Source organism: Meles meles, chromosome 5, assembly GCF_922984935.1.
Source record: "Meles meles chromosome 5, mMelMel3.1 paternal haplotype, whole genome shotgun sequence".
NCBI classification, from domain to species: Eukaryota; Metazoa; Chordata; class Mammalia; order Carnivora; family Mustelidae; genus Meles; species Meles meles.
Window position 1 is genome coordinate 120,138,988 of NC_060070.1, and position 27,282 is coordinate 120,166,269.

Here is a 27,282-nt window from a genome sequence, read left to right on the forward strand (position 1 = left end):
AGTCATCCAGGAGTATTTCTCTTACATTTTTGTCTGTATTAACCCCTCTTTCAGAATGTCTTTGTGGGTAGGACCAACTCTCTGCATAATTGTTTTTGTATGGTAGCATAGCCAGGGTAGTATTTAGCAAATGAAAACAGAGCATACTGTTGGGCTTGGGTTAAAGCTCACATATGTGGGGAAGTGGTTGAGCAGGAACATTCTAGCTGCAGGCCTGAGATTCCCTTGGACTGCTTCTCAGTCTGGGGTGTATGAACCCATAGAGGTATATGGAGGTGTACCAGTGAGTATAGGAAACCCTTCTTTCTGGAACAAGAATTCTACTCAAAGATTTGAGGATAGAAAATTGACTTTAGTATTGAGGCAAATATGGATATGTTGTGAATAGAAGATAAAAGTGATATGATTTTTTAAAAAATTATTTGAGATACAGAGTGAGAGAGAGCAGGAGTGGGGGGGAGTAGAGGACAGAGGGAGAGAGAGAAGCAGACTTCCTGCTGAGCAGGGAGCCGGGATGCAGGGCTCCATCCCAAGACCCCAGGATCATGACCTGAGCCCAAAGCAGACACTCAACCGACTGAGCCACCCAGGACCCCAAAATTCAGATGATCTTTTAATATAAAAGGAAAACCCAGGGCTGTACAGCTTGGGGCACACTGCAACGTGAGAGGAAATGGGGCTTTTACAGAAGTAAAGGACAGAAGTCCTAGGGTTGCTTGAGAAACACTTGTCTTGTGGGTCTTTTGAGATATGTACACTTTCACAGGGTAAAGGTGTTAACTCAGTCAGGAAGGGCATTCCCGATAAATAGTGGACATGTGTGGAAAATCCAATTTCACCCATTAGGAGAGTTTAAAGAGGGTCCTGAGGTTGAGAGGGAACCAGGCTGAACAAAGGACCCCTTTCCAAAAACAAATCGGTTACACAGTCCTGCTTAGGATCCTGGCTAAAGGCTGGGTTTGAACTGATCCAAACTTCTGGAAGATCTCTTATCCTTTCTCTGACCTCCCGTATTTCTTTTTGTTTGTACCCCCAGCTCTGGCACTTACCATACCATCTTATGTCAGTTATATTTTCTTATTTATACAGCTTCTCAGCTACAGACAGAGAGATCGGGTGAATTAAGAAAAAGTATAGGATTGAGCATCAAGTCCTTGCTTGCCAAGTGACTTTTGGTACTCCCAGAAGTCTCTCCAATTCACAGTTCGCTCATCTATTAAATGATGCAAAATAATACCCGCCTGGCCTACTGAACAGGTAGGATTGTGTGCAGAGCATATGGATTTGCAATGTAAAAACATTTTGTAAATCATTAAACCAAAATCGGTTATCATTAACTAAGACCCCAAAGGGAAGGAGGGCATATCTCTTGAATCATCTTTCTATTCCCCTCAACTTTTAACTTTGGCTAGTTGGTTCTGATAACTATTGGTGATAAAGATCATGAAATGCTGTCCCCAGGCTGACCCTGGGAAAACTCCAATTCTGTCTTTCTCTTCCACCCCCATCCTTTACTCCTTTTCTGGCTTCAGTCCCCACCCCCACCCCCACAAGCTCCCACCTGCTATTTCTTCCCACTGCCCCTTCCAGAGAATTTGGGTATTAAGAGGACACTTACAGAGGCTGTGTAACGTATATGAATGAACTGCTGGAGGTAATTTCAGGCATCAGCAGGGGAAGTTTTATGGCAATGCCATTTTCGTGGGCAAATGAACTAGTGTCATTCTGGAAAATTCCACCCAAACAGAACTCTGGGGTTTTTTGTTTGTTTGTCTGTTTGTTTTGAGGCCCAGCCTAAAAATCTCTCATGTAATAATGAATAATTACATTTTCATGGACCTCTTTGCTGAAGTCAGACAATTACTCTTCCTTATTTTGGGGTGAAGGCCAGCCTGCACAGTTAACATCTTTGAGGGAAATACCAGGAAAGGTTAGGAGGGGTAATGGGCAAGTTGAATATGTACTGGATTAGGAACACTTCAGCTAAACAGTAACTTTACTAGGCTGTTCCCCTCATATCTGCCTTGACCTCAGGGTAGAGTGGACTTTTTTTTTCCCCCCTAAGATTTATTTATTTGTTGGAGAGAGAGAGAAAGGGAGCAAGCACAAGCAGGGGGAGTGGCAGGCGGAGGGAGAACCAAGCTGCCTGCTGAGCAAGGTGCCAGATGTGAGACTCAATTCCAGAACCCTGGGATCATGACCTTAACTGAAGCCTGACACTTAACCAACTGAGCCGCCAAGGAGCCCCTAGAGTGGACTTTTTTGAAAAAATTAATTTGACAGAGAGAGAGATCGAGAGAGAGACAGAAGCAGCACAGGGAGAGGGAGCAGCACTGGGAGAGGGAGAAGCAGAGGGAGAAAGAGGGAACCCCGTGCAGGACCAATCCCAGGACACCCAAATGATGACCGAGCGGAAGGCAGACAGTTAACCGGCTGAGCTTCTCAGGCGCCCCTAGAGTAGACTTTCTTAAGCAGAAATGTGTTCAGGGGCCCCCAGCTGGCTCAGTAGGTAGAGCACACATCTCACACACAACTCTTGATCTCTGGGGCAGTAGTTCAAGCTTCATTTGGGCATATTGAGGGAGGGAGGGAGGGAGGAAGGGAGGCGGGAAGGGGTAAGGGAGGAAGGCAGGAAGGAAGTGTTCTTATGCCTCTTCGTAATTTTCCCTTTCAAAACGCATGAGTTGTGCAAGAAGAATCCACATCCCACACTAACAAGGCAAGGGTTATAATAACTTGATTTCTTACAGGCAATACTTTCATCTTATGTTTTATTTTACTTTTTTTGAGCAAGCGTTTGTCGTAAGAGATCAAGTTAGTTAATAAAGAGGGATAGGAGTGTAAGCAGTGGACGCTTCCTTTTCATTTCCAGCCCCCAAAATGCAGGTTTTGAAGGGGAGGGTGGTCACTCCAGGTCCTCACATCGCTTCAGGGGCAACAGGGCAGACCCGAAACCAAGACAAGCCTGAGAGCCGGAACCAAGGGTAGGAGGTCCAGCCCAAGAAGACCCCAGGCCGGGAATTCAGTGGAAGAGCCTCTGCTGCTGCCCCGCCCGCACGCCTCCAGGGACCCGCAGGTGGCCGGGGTCTCGGTTTCCACACCTGCAGAAATGGTAGCACGGCCCCGCTCTCCTCAGGTGCCTCGGAGGCGCTAACAAGAAACCACCGCCTTGGTGAGGTTCTGTTCCTCGGGCTACAGGAGCCAGCTGACGAGAAACAAATCACCTTGTTCCTTCCCTCCCTAAGTAGCTCCAGGTGATCTTTTTCGTGGGGATAGATGCCAGGCGGAGACCGCCCCCAGCGACCACTTTAACCCGAGGCCGGAGGGGCTTCGCGCTCACGACGACCCAGCACAAGCCAGCGGGTCTGGGTTCCAGCGGCGCTGCAGGCGGCGGGGTGGGGGCCGGGTAGACTGCGGAGTGGCCACGTGACCCCGCCGGTTGCCCCGGGAGATGGCCGGCGCTTTGTTCTCAAAGCCCCGACTCTCCCACCCGGCGTCCCCCGCGGGGCGAGCCGTGGTGCGCGCGGGATCGACTTGGTGGTTCCGCGCCGCCGCCAGGCCCCTCCCGGCCGCCCGCTCTCCCCCCGCCGTCCCGCCGCGGTTGGTACGGCCCGCGCCTAGAGGCTGCGCGACTGTGGCGGGGACCCCAGAGCAGGCGGCAAGTCGCCAGGGAGGAGGTGAGCGGCGGGGGGCTCCCTCTGCTGCCGGAGAAGGCGCGAGGCGGGCGTCGCGAGCGAGGGGGGCTCCCCCCAGCACCGCCCGGCCCGCACCGCCTCCTGGTTGCGCGCCCAGAGCCTGACTCCAGGCACCCCTCAGCCCTCCAGGCTCCTTTGTCCCGCCTGTTCCCCATCCTGACGCTGCCCACCCTGCGCTTCTTGGTCTGGCCGGGCCCGGCGTGCCAGGCCGGTCTCCGGACCCCCGGCGACAGTGGGAGACACCCTTTCCTCGACGCCAACGGCGCGTCATTTCTCCCCAACCCAGATTCCATCCGCAACATGCCGGACGTCGAGGAGAAAGTGCCCCTGAAGGACCCAGGCGACGCACGGTGCCGGTCCTGCAAGCCCGAGACCTCAGCACCGACCCGGGAAGACCGGAGACGCCCCGAGGACCACCCCGCCCGTAGGTCCCGTCGCCGCTCGGGGGCGCCCAGCCCGGGGCAGGGCGGAAGAGGAAGGGCCCACCGGCCTCTCGGTTTGCCCTTCGCCTGGTCTCCCCCAGCCCCAGTCCCTGCTCCCCCAGGCCCCCGTGCACCCGAAGGTTGGTCCAGGAGGGAGAAAGGACCTGGGCCAGATTACTTGAATCTATCTGACAAAAAAAAAAAAAAATTTTTTTTAATCTGACAAGATTTGAGGCCAAGAGCTTTCACCGCCATAATTGTTGTAGTTTGAATTTGTAGGTGGAAAATGGCGGACCTTTGGTGTACTTACTCTGAGAACCCAAGTGGCCCTCGGTGGGAATCACGCGGCGCTTCATGGACTTAAGTACTGCTGGTCTGGGCTTCTGTTCTTGAGCTCCGTACTTTTATGTTCCTGTTGGGTCGCAGATCTCTTCTATGCTTCCGTAGGTCGAACTTCGCTGGGACTCATCCAGCATTTCTCTTCTAGTACATCGCTACAGAACTTAAAACAGGCACTAGCCTGAAGACCTGTCCACGTGCAAGAGTTTAACTCGAGTTTAACTCGAAGATTAAAGTGGGAAAAATTCGTTCAAGGTCCGGCTACTCTGAGGTTGAATTGCACTTTTCTCTTGTGGCCACATGGGGTCGCTGCCGGCTAACAGAATGGCCCCAAAGTGGCAAATTGGTGCATAGAAATTTATTTAGATAGAATGAACCTGATGTGGGGGTGAAAGCCAATTTTTTGTAAAGACCTGATGGGGGGGTGAAAGTCAATTTTTTTGTAAATACGGTGTAAACAATTTAAATTCTTTGGGAGGCTATTTAGTTGACTCCGTAGGTAAACAACCCTAAAGTGAGTAACCAAATTGCCTCTAAACAACAACAAAAAAGAATTTGACATGTTGTAGATTAGGTTGTCTTGGTTCAGTTACTGTATCATGTTGAAAATTTCTTTGTCCTTGGGATTTGGATTTTAAAAATCTACTTTGGTTGCCTTTTCCCTCAAATTTCTCTTTCCTGATTTTTACAGCTGTTGGGAGTTACCTAGTACAATGGTACTTGTGAGCACCAGAACAGTTTTGTCAAAGTAGGATCTGAACTTCGACTTGTTGTATTTGGAAAGTGTTTCTGTGGGTAATTTTTCCCTCTGTCCTTCAGTAAGCTGCTATAACTCAGTCTCCCTTGGAAGAATTTCTCATTTCGCATTAGTGAGTTAATGGATTGTCTGTTTACATGTTTGACTGTGTTTTGCCATTTTGGCTGAAACCAAAGGCTTCCAAGAGGTTGCAAAAATAAAGGGAACAGGGGCGCCTGGGTGGCTCAGTGGGTTAAGCCACTGCCTTCGGCTCGGGTCATGATCTCAGGGTCCTGGGATCGAGTCCCGCATCGGGCTCTCTGCTCAGCGGCGAGCCTGCTTCCCTCTCTCTCTCTCTGCCTGCCTCTCTGTCTACTTGTGATCTCTCTCTGTCAAATAAATAAATAAAATCTTTAAAAAAAAAAAAAAGGGAACATCAACTGTCCACTTAAGGTTCAATTCATCTTTATGTTTACCAAAGCAAGGGCTCAGTGGCTTTTGGTAAATTTGCGATCACCTTTTACCTATAGATTTTCATTTTAATTTTTAATTTCAAAATAGTTCAACTTTGTTGAAAAGTTTAAAAAAAAAGGTGAATGCCCACATTGTTAACATTCTGCCACATTGCTCTCTATAAATATGTATTTTTGTCCTTTCATACTGAAAGTTAGGGTCATGACTTGACTTCTAAAAACTTCATCATGTATCTCCTAAGTAAAGGCATTTTGTGTAGCCTCTTTTCTACAATAACTATTTTTTCCTTTTTACATTTTGAAATCTTACTTATGGACAACTTAAACGTTTATAAAACTAGAGAGACTAGTACAATGAGCCACATCTACTCATTACCCTGCTTCAACAGTGACCAACTCATGGCCAATCTTCATTCATTTATATCCCCTCCATATCTCGGAACCAGATATTTTTCTTGTTGAATTATGAAGGGCTATTGAAAGAGAATGAGAAAATATGATGTACTATGTGCAACTTCGTTCCACATACCAAGTGATCATTAAAACTATTGTGCCTGTTTCGTGAGAATGAGCTCAGCTGGGTCTGTAGTAAGAACTTAGAGCATTGGGTCCCAAATGTTAGTGCTGGTTTATGACAAAATTCTTAACAATATTTAGTGAAAGGAAATAAAGATGTAATGAGTTTTTCCTAAAGCTAAATTGATTCAATGTAAAGGACTCCTCTTTATTCTGATAACTTTCCCTTTCTGTTTTGTGTGTGGAGGAGAAGGGGTGGAGTTTTTGGTTTTTTTGACGGTTAAGCTGTTCTTTTATGCAATGATGGTTTGGTGGTGGTAGAGTGTATTTTTTTATTTATTTTATTTTTTAAAAGATTTTATTTATTTATTTGACAGACAGAGATCACAAGTAGGCAGAGAGAGGCAGGCAGAGAGAGAGGAGGAAGCAGGCTCCCCACTGAGCAGAGAGCCCGATGTGAGGCTTGATCCCAGGACCCCAGGATCATGACGGAGCTGAGCCAAAGGCAGAGGCTTTAACCCACTGAGCCGCCCAGGCGCCCAAGTGGATTTTTTTTATTTGCTTATCTGCGGTTCACACTTGGCAAAACAGAACGTGGGCAGGATGTTGTCAGTTGCTCAGAATCTTTGGAAATGTCGGTAACCTATAAAATCCTAACACCTGGGAACTCCTGCTTTTTTTTTTTAAAGATTTTATTTATTTATTTGACAGACAGAGATCACAGGTAGGCAGAGAGGCAGGCAGAGAGAGAGAGAGAGGAGGAAGCAGGCTCCCCGCTGAGCAGAGTCCGATGCGGGGCTCGATCCCAGGACCTTAGGATCATGACCTGAGCCGAAGGCAGAGGCTTAACCCACTGAGCCACCCAGGTGCCCCGGAACTCCTGCTTTTTGAGACCAGGTGACACTGGGGCCATTCAGTACCATCAATATGGAGAATTTAACTTTCATCAGAGTCAGGAAAAGGAGAGCAGAATCAGAATACCCTTAGATAAATGCTTATGTTTGAAAATCACAAATTATTGTTTCTCTGCTGCTTTAATTATTATTTTACTTTTCAAGAGAAAGGCTTGTAATTCGTTTTTGTTATTTATAAAATAGCTTCTTTGTCCTCCCTCACCCCCATGCTGGACTACTTTAGGCACCAGACCCAGAGTTCAGAAAACCTAAACTACTAGAACGGTCGAATGAGTTGGTGTGAGATCAATTTGATGAATCTCAATTTGGGGCCTACTCAGAGTGAGTCTCTGAATGACATAGAAATTCAGAATGACTCGTATCCGCCATAAGTTCTTCTTCTTTTTTGAAATGGAAATATAGTTGTTAACATTAGTTTCAGGTGTACACCTGAGGTTCTTTCTGTCACAGGTCTGATAGGTACAGTTGATGACGCTTCTAAGCTGAGCAACAAGATTGGAATGAATCATGATTTCCACATGGAAGAAAAGGTTTCCTCTCCAAGCAGGTACCAGCTCTTCTGATTTTTCCATTTTATTCATTCTGGCATAGCTATTTAGCACTAATGGCTTCTGACCAGACTTGAAGCATTTTTATTTAATAATCCAATTGAGTCAGTAAAACTGAGGGGGGAATACAGTGTTTGAATATAAACCTTAAGAGGGCTCAACAACTTAAATAGAAGAGTAATAATTATTAGTATTAGAGGGTCAAGAAGCAAATGTTATTTAACTAGTAAATAAGCCAAAGTAATTATTATTGGAATGTTCACTTTGTGATCCCCCCCGCCCCCCCCCCCCCCGTTAATAAAATATCAGTAGGGTGGATTTCACATCTTCTCTGATAAATGTGGAAGAAGTAGCCTGTGGTAGCTAGCTCTTGTTGCCATCCAGTTATCTGGGAACTTAGTAGCTGAAACAGTATTCATTGTTCATTATCTCACAGTTTCTCTGGGTCAGCGATACGGGCACAGTTTAATTGTGTGTCTCTGGCCCTAGTTGTAGCCAGTGTGTTGAGTGCTAATCAGAGCCTCCCTCAGCTCTGAGCCACATAGCCGCTGGCTTCCCTCTCTCAGAGTGAGTGAGAAAAGAAAGGTGTGAGAGATGGTGCCCAAGACAGAACCTGCAGTCCTTCTGTTCCTCATCTCAGAAGTGACATCCCAGTACCTCAGCTACATTCTGCTGGCTGGAAGGTAGATGCTAAACCACGCCCACCCTCCTGGAGATGAGGTTACCCCAGTGTGAATATCAGGAATCCTAGATCTTGGGGTCATCTGATCAGCTGCCTGCTTCATAGCTCCTTCCAATTACTCTTTTAAGTGACCACAGATGAAATTGGCACAGATCGAATATGAATTTTTTTTTAAGATTTTATTTATTTGAGAGAAAATGAGTGAGTGAGAGAGAGCACAAGCAGTGGGGAGAGGCAGAGGGAGAAGGAGAAGCAGACTCCTTGCTGAGCAGGGAGCCCAATGTGGAACCCTGGAACCATGAACTGAGTTCATGGTTATGAATCAGGATCAGAACTCTGTTCATCAATGATGCTCTCCCACCTCCATCGAGCTTCACTTTCTTAGTTATATTGACATTGTAACAAGGGAACACCATTTGGGGAGTATGAATTGAATGGCTCTGCTGGTTTATTGGCAGTTAAATCGGTAAATTCAATGTCAGTTTTCAAAACCTGTTCTGATTTCCCACAAATAGATCAATGAGGACAGCTTGTGATCAGCCAGTTTTCTTTAATGCTTTTGTGATCTGGCAGCCTCAGGGAATCTGTTACTCAAGTGCCATTTTTTATGGCACGGAGTTCCTGTCCTCTTCGTGCTCTGATGTGCCCATGCCTGGTGCCACAACTTCTGTGGGACCAGCTTTTCATGAAAACCCACATCTACTAACACCCCCCTCATTGCTTAGATATGTTTGTTTGCAACAGGAGAGGAGAAACAATTGAAACTGGAAGAGTGAAGGTCTGCTAAAGGGTCAGTAATGAGGGAGTTGGGGGAATAGGTAGAAGAGATGAGAGAGGGAGAAACAAAGCAGGAGAAATCCTACCAGTCAGGGCTGGATTTTCATATAAGGTCATGCAGAATTTTATCAGGAGAAGGGTTGAAATAGAGTTTGACCTGACTCATTTTTGGCAGTTGCCTCTCCTTTGTGCATAGGACGATGTTAATGACGATTGTATACTCCGAAGGGAAATCCATGTTTGGGCATTCACTGATCAGGTGTATACTGAGTCCTTATGTGGCAGGCAGATGCTGAGTGCTGGGGATAGTTAGAGATGTAGCTGTAGATAAACAAGGCACTGTCATTGCTGTCAGAAGTTTTTGTGGTGGGGGGGACAGTTGAATAACAGAAGAGACCCATCAGTTCACTCATAGTTGTTTGTAAAGAGTTTCATGAGAGTGCTCAGTTGCTTAAGGAGGGTCAGAGAAGATCTGCCTATGGAGGAAGACTTGAGTTGCTTATGAAACCTTGAGTCAAGAGGAGGAATAGATGTTGCCCAGATGGTCTAGGTGGGAAAGAATGTTCCCAGCAGAGGAAACTATGTCAGAGGCAAGAATATGGTATGTTTTTTTATAGGTACTGTGGTGTGGCCAGCTGTATAAAATGAGATAGAAGGAGATAAACTAGAAAAGGAGGCAGAGCAGGGTCCTGTAAGTAAATTATGTTGCTGCTGAGGGAAAGTCCCTAAAGGACTTTACAGGAGCAGGGCATCATGGTCAGAATGGAATTTCAGAAGTCCTTGATTTTAGAATGAATTTGTGGAGAACAAATAAGAAAGGGACAAGACTGAGGGCAGGGGGACCAGTGAATGGACTATAGCAGTAGTCCAGGTAAGAGATGATGGGAGGTGGGAATGGATTCCAGAGGCATTTAAGAAGCACCATTTGTGGAACTTGGAGATGGATTGGATAGATAGGATGAGGAGAAAGAGTTGAGAACAATTCTAGTACACCTTACAGCATTGGACAGATTATAGTTGATTACCTCTGATAACAGATTATAGTTGGTTACCTCTGATAACCTCTGATCGTTACCTCTGATGATTGAGGCTGGTGTGTTGGGAGAGGAACTTTGACTTTTTGTTTTATTCATCTTCGTATTGCTTGTTTGTTGTTTGTTTGACATGGCATATACATTACTACTGTATTTTTTAAAGGGGGGATGTTTAATTCAAGAATACCAGTAGCTACTTGGCAATGACTAGGTCTAACCTCAAACTTTTCAAATGGTTCTTTTTCTCTTATGAGTCTCACTGCAGGTTAGAGACATCATTTAAATAAACTTTGAGAGGAAAATTCCTGTCATTTCCTTTCTTAAAATTAATACACATTTTTTAAAAACTAGTTTTTTACAGAAAAAATGATTGGAAAGTACAGAGTTCTCACACAGCCCATGCCCTGCTGGACACAGATTCCCCCATTGTTTATATCTTCCAATAGTGAGGTCATTTGTTAGAGTTGATGATCTAGTATTAATACATTATTATTAACTCCAGTCCATAGTGTACCATTGAGGTTCATTTTTTGTATATTCCATAGGTTCTGAAAAATGTACAGTGTCATATATTCACCATTTTTGTATCATACAGAGTGATATCACTGCCCTAAAAATCCCCCGTGCTCTGCTTGTTCACCCTTTTCTTCCTGCTGCATGAATCCTTGGCAACCACTGATCTTTTTACTGTCTCCATTGGTTTCCAGAATGTCCTATAGTTGGAATCATACAATATGTAGCCTTTTCAGATTGGCTCCCTTCATTTAGCAATATGCGTTTAAGATTCTTTTATGTCTTTTGGGATTTGATAGCTCATTTCTTTTTAAGGCCAGGTAACAGCCCATTGTCCAGATGTACCACGGTTTATTTGTCCCCTCACCTACAGAATGACATCTTGGTTGCTTCCAGGTTTCAGCAATTATGAATAAAGCTGCTATAAACCTCCCTGTGCAAGTTTTTATGTGGACACAAGTGTTCACTTCATTTGCTTAATACAAAGGACAGTCGTGTATCATATGACAAGAGTTTGTTTAGTTTTGTAAGAAGCTGGGGCAGCTACGATTTTGCATTCCCACCAGCAATGCGTGCGAGTTCTTAGAGTTTGCTCCACGGCCTCTCCTGCATTTGGTGGTGTCAGTATTTTGGATTGGGCCCTCTCATAGATATTGATGGGTATGTCATTGTTACTTTAATTTGCAGTGCCCTAATGACAGGATTTTGAGCATCTTTTCATAGGCTTATTTGCCATCTGAATGATGACTTTTGTGATGTGTCTCTTCAGATCTTTCCCCATTTTAAAGTTGGGTTATTCTCTTCTTGTTGAGTTTTAAGAGTTCTTTGTATAGTTTGGATACTAGTTTTTTTTTTTTTTTTTTCTTAAGATTTTATTTATTTATTAGAGCGAGTGCAAGCACAAGCAGGGGGAGTGGCAGCGGGAGAGGGAGAAGCAGACTCCCTGCTGAGCTGGGAGCCTGACTTGGGGGCTCCCTCCCAGGACCCCAGGATCCTGACCCGAGCGAAAGGTAGACTCTCAACTGACTGAGGCACCTAGGCACCCCATGGATTCTAGTTCCTTTTCAGGTGTATGTTCTGCAAAGATTGTGCTTTGTCTTATCATCTCTTAACAGTGTCTCTGTCACAGAGTACAAGTTAATTTTACTGGAGTCCAGTTTACCGGTTTTTTTCTTTCAAGGAATCATCATGCTTTTGGTGTTGTATCTAAAAGGTCATTGCCAAACTCAAGGTCACCTAGTTTTCTCCTACATTATCTTCTGTGTTATCTACTTCTTACATTTAGGTCTGTGATCCGTTTGTGGAAGGTATAAGGTCTGTGTCTAGATACACTTTTTTGCGTGCAGAGGTCCAGTTTCTCCAGCCCCACATGCTGAAGAGATTATCCTTTCTAAATTGAATTGCCTTTGATTCTGTTTCTCTTTTTTTTTGTTAAGATTTTATTTATTCATTTGAGAGAGAGTGAGAAAGAGCATGAGAGGAGAGAAGGTCAGAGGGAGACGCAGACACCCCATGGAGTTGGGAACCTGATGTGGGACTCGATCCCAGGACTCCAGGATCATGACCTGAGCTGAAGGCAGTCACTTAACCAACTGAGCCACCCAGGCTTTGATTCTGCCTTTGATTCTGTTTTTCTTTTTTAAGGAGAAGTGTCTGATCTTTCTGGCCTCCATGACTGGCTACCTGGTAGTGCCCCTGATATTGGGAATATAGGAGGAACAGGTTTGGAAGGGGAAGATACTGAATTGAGTTTTAGACCTGCTGATTTGGAAATCCCTATGGATATTTGAGTATTATCAAAGAAGGAAAATCCTTGTCTAGATTTTAGGACTATAAGAAAATAAAAGATCCTTTTGTTCATGGCTATGTGTATGCATAAATGGCAAGTAAGTCACATATTACCTAGGCATGATGCAAATTGGTGCAAAAGCTGGCCTGATCTCCGTGGAGGGTTCTTCCTCCTGCAGAGGGAGGGCTGCTTGAAATTATGAGGAGCCCTTCTAAGAGATTTTAGTCATGCCCTTGACATCCAAGTCTGAGCCCAGCTTGTTCAACTTTGCTGCAGTCCAGACATAGTTCCTGGTCTTTTCCTGTCAGTATGATGGTCTTTTGTCATATCAAATGCTATTTGTTTGGGCCTTAGGAGATAATGACCTTCTAACAGTTTTTGGGTAGACAAAGTAATTTGCTCGTTTAACCCTCTTACAGTTTGGAAGGCAAGGTCAAGGAGACAATGCACAATGCCTTTTGGGACCATCTCAAAGAGCAGTTGTCAGCTACTCCCCCAGACTTCAGTTGTGCTCTTGAACTTCTGAAAGAAATTAAAGAGGTGAGTGATCTGTCTTCCACCTGTAGATGTAAGTTTCCTAGACATCCCCAAAGTCATTGGAATGTCAGTGGCTAACATATCCTAAGTGAACATGGTCCACGAATCAGTGAAAGGCTAATCCATAGACAGAAATCACACGGTAGTTTCAACAAGGAAGTTTTAATATAAAAATTATAACGTGGAATTGAAGAAACAAGAGCTTCGAGCTAATAAGTAGCGAAGAAAACTCTAAAGTAGACAAAAATATCAGCTAGAAGGAGAATATGCCATACCCCTAGGACCCAGAGAGAAGACGCAAGGACTCGGAGAGGGCATGGCTGTGCCAGGGAGGTTGCTGGCCTGTGGGTGCTGCTGACCAGCATGCAGGGGCCACAGGCTGGAGCTGCTGCCTGTGCGGAAGCAGCCTGACATCAGACCCAGAGCCACTTGCTTTGCCAGAGCCAGCTTCTGGCCAGGCTGCACAAGCATACCGCTTCATGCCAAGTTAGTATTTCAGAACCAGGAAGAGAAGCTCTTGCCTCTTGTGATCTTTGTAGTATGTGGTGGATACCCCCGAAGGTGACCCCCCCCAGTGATCCGCACACTTGTATAGTCCTCTCTCCTTGAGGGTGGATGAGGTCTGTAACTTGCCTCTAAGCAGTATGCCAGGGTGCTGGGATGTTGCACCTAGAAATACATTTCAGTGCAGACTGGAGAAACCCTCTTGCCGGCCTTCAAGAAGCAGACAGCTATGCAGTGATCAGCGCCTGGAGAGGGTCCTGGGGCAGGGAAATGCAGCTGGCCCCTAGGATCTGAGGGCAGCGTCCATCTGTCAAGTCTACAGCTGTAAGAAAACGAATTCTGCCAGCAATCTGAATCAGCTTGGTAGCCAAGTCCTCCCCAGTCAAGCCTCCAAATGAGAATGCAGCCCAGCCAACACCTTGAGTGTAGCCTTGCGAGAGCCTGAGCAGAGGGCCCAGTGAAACTGCGGTTGGGCTCCTGCCCCACAGAAATTGTGAACTAAGAAATGTATGTGCTGTTGGAAGGCTCTACATTTATGGTAATTTGTTATGTAGCCTGGAAAACGAATCGTGCCCTCCACAGATGAAGCTGAACTATTGTGCCACCTGCTGAAGGAAGAATATCTAAAGGACTCCACTCCATGTTCTCAGGGCAGAGAAGAGAATGATGGATTTGGAACTGAGAGAATAAATTGGTAACTGTCATATTCCCCTACGTGGGCCGCTTAGCTTCCGGATGCACCCGTCTACACACATTTAAAGATCTCTATTTCTACCTGCTCAGACAGAGTTGTCTTACAGGTTCTTGTTCTTCCCATAAAACAAGGAGACTCACAGCTCCAATAGCTACTGTGCTGGTTGCTATCAAATTCAGTCATGGTGCCACTGAATATTCTGTTACTTAAAGCCTAATTGTAAAGTTAACTGCCAGCAACCAATCTGTAAAATGATAGTGGGAAGAGGAAGAGAGAAGAAGAAATAGGTCAGCATAGACAAACCCGTGCCTGTGCCAGGCAAAGAGAAAACGTAGAGTCTTTGCTTCTGTACTTGGTCACACGGCTATGGTGGACCTGCATGGCTTCCTTCTACGGTTCACTCCTTATTTCCCTTGTCCTCAGCCTGAGCAGCCTCAGCTGATGGGTTTCTTTACATGCCAAAGTGACCCAAACTTTCACTGCCTAAGAGTCTGAGTCCTTCAGCATTTTGCTGCTGCTGTTTGCTTGCTGTGGTTTTCCAGTAACCTTTATCACTGGGTGTGCAAGTACCAAGGGGGGACCTCAGGATCATTTACTCTAGCCACTAGGATAACTCCTTTCCCACCCTCTTGGTTCAGTGGTAAAAGGAGCCCAAAATGACCAGGTACAGTGTCCTCTTCTCATTCACGGGGACCAATGCAAATGTACCTCCCAAATCGGTAGAGCCCGAAGTAGGCAGGATGGGCCTACTTCTGCAGGTAGGTTAGTAGGTGTAAAAGTAAAAGGAACCAGTCCTGCTTCCACCCCTTGATTCCCAGAACTCTGTTTTCCGGCTTTGGGAAATGGCACAATATAACGGTCTTTGATTCACAGAATATATTGCATCTTATAAGATGGAACATCTTCCCTTCAGGATAGTGTCCCTCAACTCATGTAATCAAGTCTTCAGTAAACTATTCCACTTTTCAGTTAAGGCCTGTTGATCTAGGGGTACGCAGGTATGAACCCATTGCTACACCTCCTTTGCTCTGAAATGCTCCGTGATCAGATGCAATGGTATGCGACATGCCAGGACCGGGACGATGAGTAAGGCATTCTGCAAGGACACAGATGTTGGGGCTGATTGGAAGCACTGCAGACAGAGAAGACAAATCCGTATCCAGAATACGTGTCTGTTCCAGTGATGGCAAGTCTGCCCCCTTCACAGCGGAAGCGGTTCAAAGAAATCACCTGCTGCCAGGTGGCTGGCTCATCCTCCCTGGGGAATGGCGCTGTATTAGCAACTTAGTTGTTAATATCTTTTAGGATTTTTTAAAATTGTAAACATATATAATAAAATTTTTACCACGTTAGTTATTGTATTTTTAAAGTAGGCTCCATTCCCAATGTAGGGCTTGAACTCACAACCCTGGGATCCAGAGTTACATGCTCTACCAACTGAACCAGCCAGGCACCCCACAATTTTAATTATTTCTAAGTGTTAAAATTCAGTGGCATTTAAGTACATTCACAACATTGTGTGACCATCACACTATCCATTTCCAGAATGTTCTTATCTTCCCAAGCCGAAACCGTACCCATTAATGGTAACTCTTCATTCCCTTTCTCCTCCAGTGTCCTCTGTTATACCTTCTGTCTCTGTGTGTTTAGCTACCCTAGGCACCACATATAAGGAGAATCATATTTGCCCTTTTGCATGTGGCAAATTTCACCTTAGCATAATGTTTTTGGGCTCAATCCGTGTTGTAAACAGGGGTCAGAATTTCATTCCTTTTGCAGGGCCCAATAAAATCCCACTGTATGGATATATTGGGTGGGTATATTGCATTTTGTTTATCTGCTTGTCTGTTGATGGGCATTTGTGCTGTTTTCACATTTTGGCTACTGTGAGTAGTACTGCTGTGAACATTCACATACAAAGATTTTGTTTGAACACCTGTTTTCTGCTCCTTGGGGCGTATGCCCGGGGGTGGCACTGCTGAATTTGAGAAGCCACTGAGCTGTTTTCCACAGTGGATGCACCACTGTACATTCCCGCCAGCAAGGTATGAGGTTCCAACTTTTCCACATTTTCCCTGATGCTGCTTTTTGTTTGTCATTATAGCCACCTTAGTGGGCGTGGAATGGAATCTTGCTGTGCTTTGGATCTGTGCAGCCCTGATGGCTAGCAGTGCTGAGCCCCTTTCCCTGTGCTTATTGCCAACGTTCTGTGTTGTCTTTGGAGAAGGGTCGGCTCGAGTCCTTTGTCCATTTCCAAATGGGGTTGTTTGTCTTCTGTTATTAAGTCGTAAGAGTTCTTTATGTATTTTGGATAGTAGCCCCTTGTTAGATGATTTGCAAATATATTCTCCCATTCCGTGAGTAGTCCTTCACCCTCTCAACAGTGTCCTATACACAAAAGTTTCTCTCTTGATGAAGTCCAGTTGATCTAGCCTGTTCCTTTTGCCTTTGGGGTCCTATCTTGCCAAATCCAGGATTAAAAAGATTTATCCCCTTATTTTTTTCTATGAGTTTTAGAATTTTAGCTCTTCTGTTTAGGCCTTTGATCCATTTTGAGTTAATTTTTTAAAAAAGATTTTATTCATATATTTGACAGAGTGCACAAGTGGGGGAGAGGCAGGAGAGAGAGAAACAGGTTTCCCATCAAGTGGGGAACTTGAGCGAGGGGAGAAGCAGAGGGAGAGGGACCCTGGGATCATGACCTGAGCCAAAGGCTGACACTCAACCGACTGAGCTACCCAGGTGCCCCAAGTTAATTTTTTTTTTTTAAAGATTTTATTTATTTGAGAGAGAGAGCACGAGTGGAGGGTATAGGAGAGAGGGACAAGTAGACTCTGCTGAGCAGGGAGCCTGATGTGGGGCTTGATCCCAGGACCCTGAGATCATGACCTGAGCTGAAGGCAGACACTTAACTAACTGAGCCACGTAGGCGCCCTAAGTTAAATTTTTTATAAGGTATAAAGTAAGGGTCCAACTTCACTTTTTTTTTTTAAATATTTTATTTATTTGACAGAGAGAAATCACAACTAGGCAGAGAGACAGGCAGAGAGAAAGGAGGAAGCAGGCTCCCCGCGGAGCAGAGAGCCCAATGTGGGGCTTGATCCCAGGACCCTGGGATCATGACCTGAGCTGAAGGCAGAGGCTTTAACCCACTGAGCCACTCAGGTGCCCCCCAACTTCACTTTTTAAAAGATTTATTTATTTTAGAGAGTGAGGGAGAGACAGAGGGAGAAAGGGGGGTTCTTTTGTTTTTGTTTAAAGATTTTATTTATTGGGGAGAGAGAGAGAAAGCATGAGCATGGGGGAAGAGAGAGAAGCAAACTCCCTGCTGAGCAGGGAGTCCACTGTGGTTTCCAGGGCCCTGAGATCATGACCTGAGCCAGAGGAACTTCCACTCTGTGAGAAGTTTGTTTCTCCCTCTCCCTTTACCTCACGCCGAGTGAGTCTTTTCTTTTTTTTTTTTTTTTTTTTTGGTTAAGATTTTATTTGTCAGAGAGAGAGAGAGAGAGGGACCACAGGCAGACAGAGTGGCAGGCAGAGTCAGGGAGAAGCAGGCTCCCCGCTGAGCAAGGAGCCCCATGTGGGATTCGATCCTAGGATGCTGGGATCATGACCCGAGCCGAAGGCAGCTGCTTAACCAACTGAGCCACCCAGGCGTCCCACGCCCAGTGAGTCTTAAGCAGACTCTGCACTCAGTGCAGAGCCTAACACGGGGCTCAATCTCATGACCCTGAGATCACGAACTGACTCAGATGCTCAACTGACCCACCCAGGTGCCTGCCTACTTCATTCTTTTACTTGCAGATACCCAGTTTCTTCGGCACCATGTGCTGGAAAAACTGTCCTTTTTCCATTGAATGGTCTTGACATTGTTTTCAAACGTTATTTGACCACATCTCCAGGTTTTATTTCTGGGCTCTCTATTCTAGTCTGCTCTGTAGGTCTGCCCTATCTCTGTATATGTTTGGTCTCCTCTGAACCCTTTCATCTGGCCCCAGATGGCTGTGGGGCAGGCCTCATCTCATGGCTAGGTGGGCCCGACAGCACACAGTTCCTCCTGGGAAGCTCAGGCCACACGGCCACCCCACGTCCTCCGGTGAGGTGATTACTTCTGCAGAAGTCCAGGAGCAAGCCAGAAACTAATTCTCAAAAGGCAAATAGTGGGGGGCACCTGGGTGGCTCAGTGGGTTAAGCCTCTGCCTTCAGCTCAGGTCATGATCTCAGGGTCCTGGGATCGAGCCCCACATCAGGCTCTTTGCTCAGCAGGGAGCCTGCTTCCTCCTCTCTCTCTGCCTGCCTCTGCTTACTCGTGATCTCTCTCTGTCAAATAAATCTTTAAAAAAAAAAAAAAAAGCAAATAGTGGTTTGCAGAAGAGGACATAGATTTGCCCTAAATCCTCAAGGTCTTGCTATGGTGCTCTCTTCAGCGCCTGCAAGAGGCCGTGTCGGGGCGCCCTTACTTGCCGTGGACACGCTAAATGTCACTGAACCTGCTGGATCAAACGGCCCAGATGGCGTCGCAGCTTGTGTGTGGCCTGGATTGGCTGCAGGGCCTGCTCTCGCCAGGCTTCCCACTTGAGACTGGAAACCTCACGAGGGACTCTAAATGAGCAGGGCCGGCGCAAACTCGGATGCATTGTGTGGTGCCTCAGCAATCCAGGAAGGCCTGTGAGCGGCGTGTGCCTCTCTCTGCGGTGGGCGGTTGGCGGCTCAGCAAGCCATCTTCTCCACGGAGGCGCTGGCTTGACAAGGTGCCGACCACCGAGGCCTCGTGCCTTCACTGAGGCAACAGATCACGGACACCCTGTGGGGATTGTCTGCCGGCCTGTAGTTGCACACTGTCCTAAGGCTTCTAAAGGACTCATCCAGCCCCTCATGAGGTCCAGCGGGCAGTGGCCTTTTGTCAGACCACCGTGGGGGGCGCGGATTTCCTGTCAGTCAGGGCTGCTCAGGAGGCTGGAGCCCGTGGTCACTGGAGCCAAGTGACGCGGCACCAGCGCTCCCCCAAGCCAGGCGGGAGGGCCTCTTCCCTGTAAGGCCTATGGATCCTCTCGCACCCCCACTGCTAACGAGGCTTAACGTGTGCCCAGCCTCGGAGGAAACGCAGCTGGAGGGCTTGGCTCCATTCTCACAGGCGTAGGCCCTGAAGGGCAGAGTGGGCGCTGAGAGCCTCCAGCCGGGACCAGGTGTGGTCTGCCATTTTAAATAGAGCGCAGAGAAGCTGAAGGCCGGGGATCTTGCTGTGACAACACACTAGTCATCGAACACCTCCCCCCCCCACGCATGTTCTGTATGTTATGAAGACACAGAGATGAATAAGAGTCTGTCTCCACAGGGAACTTTAATTTGGCATTAATAGGCTATTTCCAGTACCTCTTAACTGTTCTTTGGCCCATTTCTTCCTTGCCCTTTGAAGTAAAATCATCTAAAAAAAAAAAAAAAAATGCCTGCATTGAGGTTCCTGGGGGGGCTCAGTTAAGTGTCTGACTCTTGGTTTCGGCTCAGGTTGTGATCTCAGGGTCATGACGTTGAGCCATACATTGGGCTCCACGCTCAGTATGAAGGCTATTTAAGAGTCTTTCTTTCTGCCCCTCCCTCCATGCATGCACTCCCTTGCACTCTCAAATAAATTCCACTCTTTAAAATTTAGAGTATCTTGGGCGCCTGGGTGGCTCAGTTGGTTGAGCGACTGCCTTCGGCTCAGGTCATGATCCTGGACTTCCAGGATCGAATCCCGCATCGGGCTCCCAGCTCTTTGGGGAGTCTGCTTCTCCCTCTAATCTCCTCTCTCATGCCCTCTCTCACTCATTCTCTCTCAAATAAAATTTAAAAAAAAATAAAATTTAGAGTATCTCATCACCATGTGATATATGTATTTTATAATTGTTGTACTTCGCATATCTTTTATCCACACTCCTTGATGTTACTTGTCTCCTTGTCTCCCTCTGCCTAGAAAAGGATGCGCCGTGGCTGTATTAATCCCCTAAAAAACCTCGAACTCTCATCGGCCTCTCAATACAGATAAATCATATTTTCTGGAAAATTTAGGGACCCACTTCTTGTCCCTAGAAGACAGTCTTTGGCCAAAGGGTTGGGCATTAGAGAAGGACTGGGGCTCCACACAGAAAGCAACCGCCTTTGATGTTCTCTCCTGTGCAGATCCTGTTGTCACTGCTGTTACCGCGCCAGAGCCGCCTGCGGGGAGAGATCGAAGAAGCACTGGACACAGAGCTCCTCAAGCGGAAAGCAGAACACGGGGCCTTGAATGTCTCTCTTCTCTCTAAGTACATTCTCGACATGATGACTCTGCTGTGTGCACCCGTTCGAGACCAAGCAGTGCAGAATCTAGAGAACATCACCGACCCTGTTCAGTTACTGAGGTGCAAAACTTGACTGCTGTCCTTCGAAACCCACGTCAGCCCCGGGGCCAGGACAAGTGGGGCCGGACACGCGATTGTAGCCCCATCTTGGTCGGCTCTTCCCTGTTGAAGACCTGACCAGTCCTTCTGTCCTTGCTGACCTATTAGGTTTTTTCCTTTTCCACCAAAGATGACCTTAGTTTGGTTGGGCCTCCTATAGAAATACCATTGTATCATAAAATGTTAGAGTATGTGATCCTTCCAAGGAGTTCAAACATCCTTTTCCCCGATTTTCTCATTGCAGTTTACACAGTGTGAGGGGACAGGGATGGCAGGTTATCCCTATCTACCAGCTGTAGAAACTAAGACCCGGGAAGTTAGAAAAGAAAAGAAGAGTGGCCCAGAAATTGCTTCAGATATGGCATCACCTATAGTCCCACTTCCCAGAAAGATTCGTTAGCATACCGGTGTGTTTCCTTTTACTGAGTCTACCTTTAAAAAAAAAAAAAAAAAAATGATAGAATGATCATGTGGAAAGAGAGCTAGCCTGGAGGTTTTGAGGTCCGGAGACTTCTCTGTTCCTCATTTTGCCATTCACTTACTCTAGGCCTGGGGTCTTAGTCACAGTGCCATTTTTTGTAAATTTAGGACATGGGACTATTTTTTTTTTTTTGAAGACTTTATTTGTTAGAGGGTGTGTGTGTGCGCGCCCGTGCGTGTGCACATGAGTAGGGGGAGGGGCCGGCAGAGGGAGAAGCAGGCTTCCTGCTGAGCAAGGAGCTGGACTCAGGACTCCATCCCAGAACCCTGGAACCGTGACCTGAATTGAGATAGATGCTTCACTGACTGAGCCACCCAGGCGGTCCGGTGGTGGGACTCATTGTAACGCTCCTCCTCACTCTGGAACACAGTGATTTAATGACACTTTCTGTAGGGTCTCCTCTCACTAGATTTCCTTTCATAGTATATTTTATTTTCTCTTATGTCAGAGGGATCTTCCAGGTTCTGGGCCTGATGAAAATGGACATGGTGAACTATACTATCCAGAGCCTTCAACCCCACCTGCAGGAACATTCCATCCAGCATGAACGGGCGACATTCCAGGAACTCCTCAATAAGCAGCCAAGTATGTAAATAACTTGAGGGCCAGAGTGAGAAGATGGGATCTTGTCTGGGTCTGACTTCTGTGATGTTAGAGAGTGCTTTGTCTCTTGGAAACAGAAAGTTTCTTCCTCAGGTAGGGCGAGGGAGAAGGAAGAACTATCTAAGACAGACCCCCTTCCCCCAAGCAAAGCATTTATTTATTGACCAGGAACAGATCTTAAAAAGAACCTTAGTCTTGAAGCTTTAGGGATGTGGGTGCTGAAGATGCTTCCCCGCTCTCTTCCTGTCCTAGGCCTCCTTGACCACACCACCAAGTGGCTGACCCAAGCAGCTGCAGACCTCACCACGCCACTTCCGATTTGCCTGGACATTTCCGACTCCACCACCATGGCCTGCTCCTCTCCGAACGAGACAGTCAGCAGCCCGCAGCCCCTCAGCCCCACCATGGTGCTGTCCCAGGGTTTTCTGAACCTCCTTCTCTGGGACCCTGAGAACGAAGAGTTCCCTGAGGTGGGCCCGAGGAGGGCATCGCCTTGTTCTGTATCTGGGGCCCCCGTCTGGACCTTCCCCTCCTGACAGCCTGTTCTTGCCCACTCCCCCAGACGCTGCTGATGGACAGGACCCGGCTTCGGGAGCTGGAGTCCCAGTTGCACCGGCTGACCCTCTTGGCCTCAGTCTTGCTGGTGGCCAGTAGTTTCTCCGGCAGTGTTCTGTTTGGTTCACCTCAGTTTGTGGATAAGCTGAAACGTATAACCAAAGACCTGATAGAGGAGTCTGACTCTAGGTGAGCTGCGTAGAGCTTTTCTAGAGGGGTGGTCATGTGTGCTTTGAAGCTGGAGCTAGGTAACGAATGATTGCTTACATCCCACCACGGGCCACAAAGACTGGAACCATCCACAGGGATTGTTGATGTCTTTCCATAGTGATCTTGAGACTTGTGACAAAGTTAAAGCTCTCCTCCAGAAAGGGTAGTCTGGAGGGTAGTTTACTACAAAATGAGTCACGACCTTGTTTGCTACAAAGCAATTGTTTTCTCCTTGAGAGGATGCCAGTGGGCTGGTCTGAGGTATATCTGGGAGTTAATCAGTCAGCGATGTTAATGAGCATCTGTGTGCAGGGTGTCACACCAGAGGAAAAAAGGAATCAGAAGGCTACGTTTGTTACTGTATTTGGTGACAGGACAAATGACCATGGAATATGTCCAACGAAGTCTTAAAAATGCATATATATATATAAACTTCATGAGGCTGGAGAATTGTCACCAAACTCTTATCCAGGGTGGATTTTATGGTTTATCTTATTTTCTAAGAAGTAGAACATGGCGTCATACCTAGAGAATAGTCGGGACTTGGATAGCAGTGAGGACGCTGAGCCTGCCCGCTGGGTTCTGCTGCTACCAGGGACTGGGGTGAGGGCAGAAGGGGGGCTGCGAGTCTCCCTCAAGTGGGCCCAGCTTCTGGTGTGGAGCTTCCGAGGTCATCCTCTGGGTGCCAGCTTCCTCTTCTTCATGGTCTAGGCCTGAAGAGGCTATGCAGACTGTGAGTGAACAGGTGTCTCAGGAAATCCATCAAAGCCTCAAGAACATGGGGCTTGCTGCTCTGAGCAGTGACAGCACAGCTTCGCTCATTAGACAGCTCCAGAACATTGCCAAGAAGGAGGACTGTGTCCGCAGTGTCATTGGTGAGCATGCGTATTGGGGTGGCGGGAATGTTTTGGGGAGAGGTACATCACATCCCTGGGAATCAGTCACTGAACCATTTAACAATGAAAAGCAGGATCATTGGGCAAGTCACTGTTCAGGCTTTAGTTTTTTTTCAAAATGCTGGGTTGAAAATATATTCCTTTCAGTTCAGAGAGAGATTCTGGTTCTAAGGAAGGTTTGTACCCAGGAATTTAAGACTTCTGAGTAGGAGATCCTGTCCACCTAACCTGATTAAGTCATCTGTGGACTTCTGGGTCATTTTCTGACTGTAGTCCAAGACATGACATTTACCCCCAACCACCCAGCAATAAGAAGCTGGTGCTGAATTGGCTGGAGGACGTGTTCCCACAGCAAGGACTCATCCTTGCTGAGGGTGAGGCATGAGGAATGGAGGGCATGAACTTGACCTTGCTCTTAACCTCAGCCATCTAAAGAATAGGTCTAAGAGCCTCATGGTAGTTTCTCACCAGGATCTATCTACTTTGAAGGCTTAAGTCATCTTTTGAATAGTCAGAAATTTAATAGCCCACTCATTTGTGATCTTTGACTTGTCCTTGGGAGCAAGATCGAAGCCCCCTTCCTGGACAGAGCGAATGTTCTTACCTCCAGGTGAGTGGGTGGGCTAGTAAATATCTCAGCTTAGAACTGGAGTGAGTAGAGCAGAGGGGCTAGGCTGCTCCCTGAAAGTTGTTTGCTTCTTCCCCGCTCACAGATCAGCGGATCCATTTGTTTCTCAAATGCTGTTTGGTCCTTGGTGTGCAGCGGTCCCTGTTAGACCTTCCCGGAGGCCTTACTGTCATTGAAGCAGAACTGGCAGAACTGGGCCAAAAGTTTGTCAGCCTAACGCATCACAATCAGAAGGTGTTTGGCCCCTACTACACGGAGATCCTAAAAACCCTCATCCCTCCAGCCCAGGCCCTGGAAACCAAGGTGGAGTCTCTGTGACTGCATGGACTCCAAGCCCCGGCCCCTCGGACCCAGGCGAGAGCTCGGCATCCTCCTGGGGTGACCTCACCAGTGACCATCAGAGCAAGAAGCCCTCCTCCCCTCCTGCGGGCGGTCTCCCAGGGCTGAAGTGAGCAGCATGTCAGCAGCAACTGGCCCAAACTCATTCACCAATAAACGTACGGACTGTAAGCTGTCCTCCGCTCTTCCTGTGCCACGGCTGTGTCTGGGCCCCATGCTCTGGGCCCCCAACTAGCCGAGAAGCCAGAAGACCCCAGTGTGCCCCCATGGGCTAGGAGCTCCCTTTAGCACACAGAGCTGAGAAGCCAAGACACCCAGGTGCTAACGTTATTTCTCTAAGGGTAAAGCATTTCTCTGAGGCTCTGAGAAGCATGTAAAATTATCCAAAGTATGAGTAGAAGGGCTTCTCTGGAAGTCACAAATTTGTCAGTTCAGCGCAGGCTTGGCTGTTACTAGAAACTTCATTTCCAGGACCAAATTCTCCTGAAGGTTTCAAATGATGCATCAAGCAGTCAAAAAATAGAGTATCTGCTGCTTCTGTGGCCAGATCTGCAAGGGCGGGGCTGGGCAAACAGGCAGTGGGGAAGTGGGTGTTGGCTGCGAACAAGTGTTCTGCAGAGCGCAGTCTCAAGGGATTTCTCTCTCTCCAGTCATGGGAGGGGAGGCTTGACCTGTTTGGTCAGTGACTGACTCTCATCAAGTCTTGCTCGTCCTGGTCTCCAGCTGCGTGAGCTCCCGGGCCCCTCATCTCTAAGCTTAGATACCCTGCTCCGACAGAAGTGACGTGGGCATTTAGAGGTGGTACTGCTTCCATCCGGGGCTCTGTTGGCAGTTGAGGGTTGTGAGCTTGTGTTGGCATCACAAATGAGAGAGGTTCTGGGAAGGGCTTGGGCATGCCTCCTGGCATCATAGAGATCCCACCCATCCTCCTCGGGCTGACTGCCACAGACCAGCTCAACCTAGTAGAGCCAAACAAGGATAAGGTTCCATTTAGATTTGGCCCTTTCTAAATAATGGACAAGAGAAAATGAACCTTCACTTATGTGCTCTCAAGGCAATGGAAAGAGAAACAATGTTCTCAGCATTTGGGGAATGGAGGGGGCCACCTGGAATACACAGAATCTGGAAAGAACGACAGAAGGGGCATTTGAGTTCCTTCACCCTCGGGTTTGTTCCTAACTGACTTCCTTTCCAGAAAGATGGGTGACACAACTGGGTTAGCAGTGTGGCCACGACCAGAAACCCTCCAGGCCTGGATAGACATCCTCAGGATGGGGAAGCCCAGAAAAAGGGCATGTTTGAGAAATAGTGAAGCTTGCCTAGATGGATTCTCTGATTTGCAATGATTAATTTGAATTTCTTCAAAGTCCACGTTTTGGAAGCCACTTTATCTTAGAGACAGAGGTGCTGAAGGGACCTCTGTGAAAAAGACTGCCTGGGTCGTGGGTGCAGACACTGAGCTTACCGTAAAACCTTGCTTTATACTTCATAATTAAAATCTGGGATGATCCATTTCTTAGAAATTTCAAGTTGATTTTCTTGTGCTTCCACACTGAGACAGGGATCCTGACCTCCATTTCATCCTGTCCATGGCTTGAGGGTATATATTTAACACTGAGGGAAAATGCACATAATATAAAATTTGCCATCAGTGACATTTAGTATATTTACAATATTGGTCAACTATCACCACTGTCTACTTCTAGAACTTTTTCATCACCTCAAAGGAAATTACATACCCACTAACTTTTTATTCTTCCCTCCCCCGAGCCTCTGGCAGACACTACTTTGCTCTTTGTTTCAACAAATTTTCTTTCTCTCTTTTTTTAAAAGATTTATATATTTGAGAGAAAGAGAGAGACAGTGCGCACACATGAGTAGGGGAGGGGCAGGGGGAGAGAGAGAATCCTGAGCAGGCTCCCTGCCAGGTGCAGAGCCCAACAAAGGGCTCAATCCCAGGACTGGAGATGATGACCTGAGCTAAAACCAAGAGATGCTCAACTGACTAAGCCACTCAGGTTTCCCTGATTTTTTTTTTTTTTTTAAATTACAGAAATCTTGGGTGTGAAGTGAAATCTCACTGTGGTTTGATTTGCATTTCCCTGATAGTGGTCTTGGGTATCTTTTCTTGGGCATATTTATCTCTTTGGTGGAAAATGTTTATTTTAGTCCTTTGCCCATTTATTTATTTATTTATTTATTTATTTATTTGACAGCGAGAGACAGGAGATCACAAGTAGGCAGAGAGGCAGGCAGAGAGAGAGAGAGGGAAGCAGGCTCCCCGCCGAGCAGAGAGCCCGACGTGGGACTCGATCCCAGGACCCTGAGATCATGACCTGAGCCGAAGGCAGTGGCTTAACCCACTGAGCCACCCAGGCGCCCTCCTTTGCCCATTTTTTAAAAAATTTTATTTATTTATTTGACAGAGATCACAAGTGGGCAGAGAAGCAGGCAGAGAGAGAGGAAGGGAAGCAGGCCCCCTGCTGAGCAGAGAGCCCTGATGGGGGCTCAATCAGGACCCTGGGATCATGACCTGAGCCAAAGGCAGAGGCTTTAACCCACTGAGTCACCCAGGTGCCCCATGCCCATTTTTGAATTGGGTGGTTTTGTTGTTGAGTTGTAGAGTTCTTTATAAATCTGGATAGTAGACCTTTGTTAGGTAAATGATTGGCAAATGTATTTTCCTATTCTGTGGATAGTCTTTTTCTTGATAGTGTCCTTTGATGCATAAAAGCTTTAATTTTGATGAAGTCCAACTTACCAGGTTTTGTTTTTATGGATTGTGCTTTTGCTGTCAAGTTAGGAACTCTTTGCTCAGCCCTAGAGCCCCAAGATTTCCTCCTAAGTTTTTTTGCTAAAAGTTGTATAGTTTTGTGTTTTACATTTAAGTCTGTGATCCATTTACAGTTAATTTTGTGTAAGGTGTGAGACTTAGTTGAGGTACTTTTTCCCCTCTTGTCTATGGATGTCCAGTTGTT

The 27,282-nt window shown here is 46.8% G+C and overlaps 1 protein-coding gene and 1 long non-coding RNA gene across 4 annotated transcripts in view; one reads left to right on the forward strand and one right to left on the reverse strand.

The window, feature by feature from the left end:
- The window catches only part of LOC123942710, a 29,680-nt gene extending 24,272 nt beyond the window's left edge, over window positions 1-5,408 (reverse strand). The window contains exon 1 of the long non-coding RNA XR_006818462.1: window positions 4,428-5,408. This is a non-coding gene — a long non-coding RNA (uncharacterized LOC123942710). The remainder of the gene's footprint in view (window positions 1-4,427) is intronic.
- Window positions 3,534-25,847, forward strand: TCP11 (t-complex 11). 3 transcript variants are annotated; one of them, XM_046006805.1, is made up of 10 exons: window positions 3,534-3,677; window positions 3,982-4,257; window positions 7,546-7,642; window positions 12,858-12,978; window positions 20,333-20,553; window positions 21,522-21,658; window positions 21,929-22,146; window positions 22,239-22,420; window positions 23,153-23,316; window positions 24,051-25,847. In XM_046006805.1, the coding sequence occupies exons 2-10, from the start codon at window positions 3,996-3,998 to the stop codon at window positions 24,281-24,283; spliced, it is 1,635 nt and encodes a 544-aa protein (XP_045862761.1). In that variant the 5' UTR covers window positions 3,534-3,677; window positions 3,982-3,995; the 3' UTR covers window positions 24,284-25,847. The 3 variants fall into 3 exon arrangements, with proteins under 3 accessions (XP_045862761.1, XP_045862763.1, XP_045862762.1); XM_046006807.1 differs by having other exon boundaries at window positions 3,982-4,119; XM_046006806.1 differs by having other exon boundaries at window positions 3,534-4,257.
- The last annotated feature ends 1,435 nt before the right edge of the window (window positions 25,848-27,282 follow it).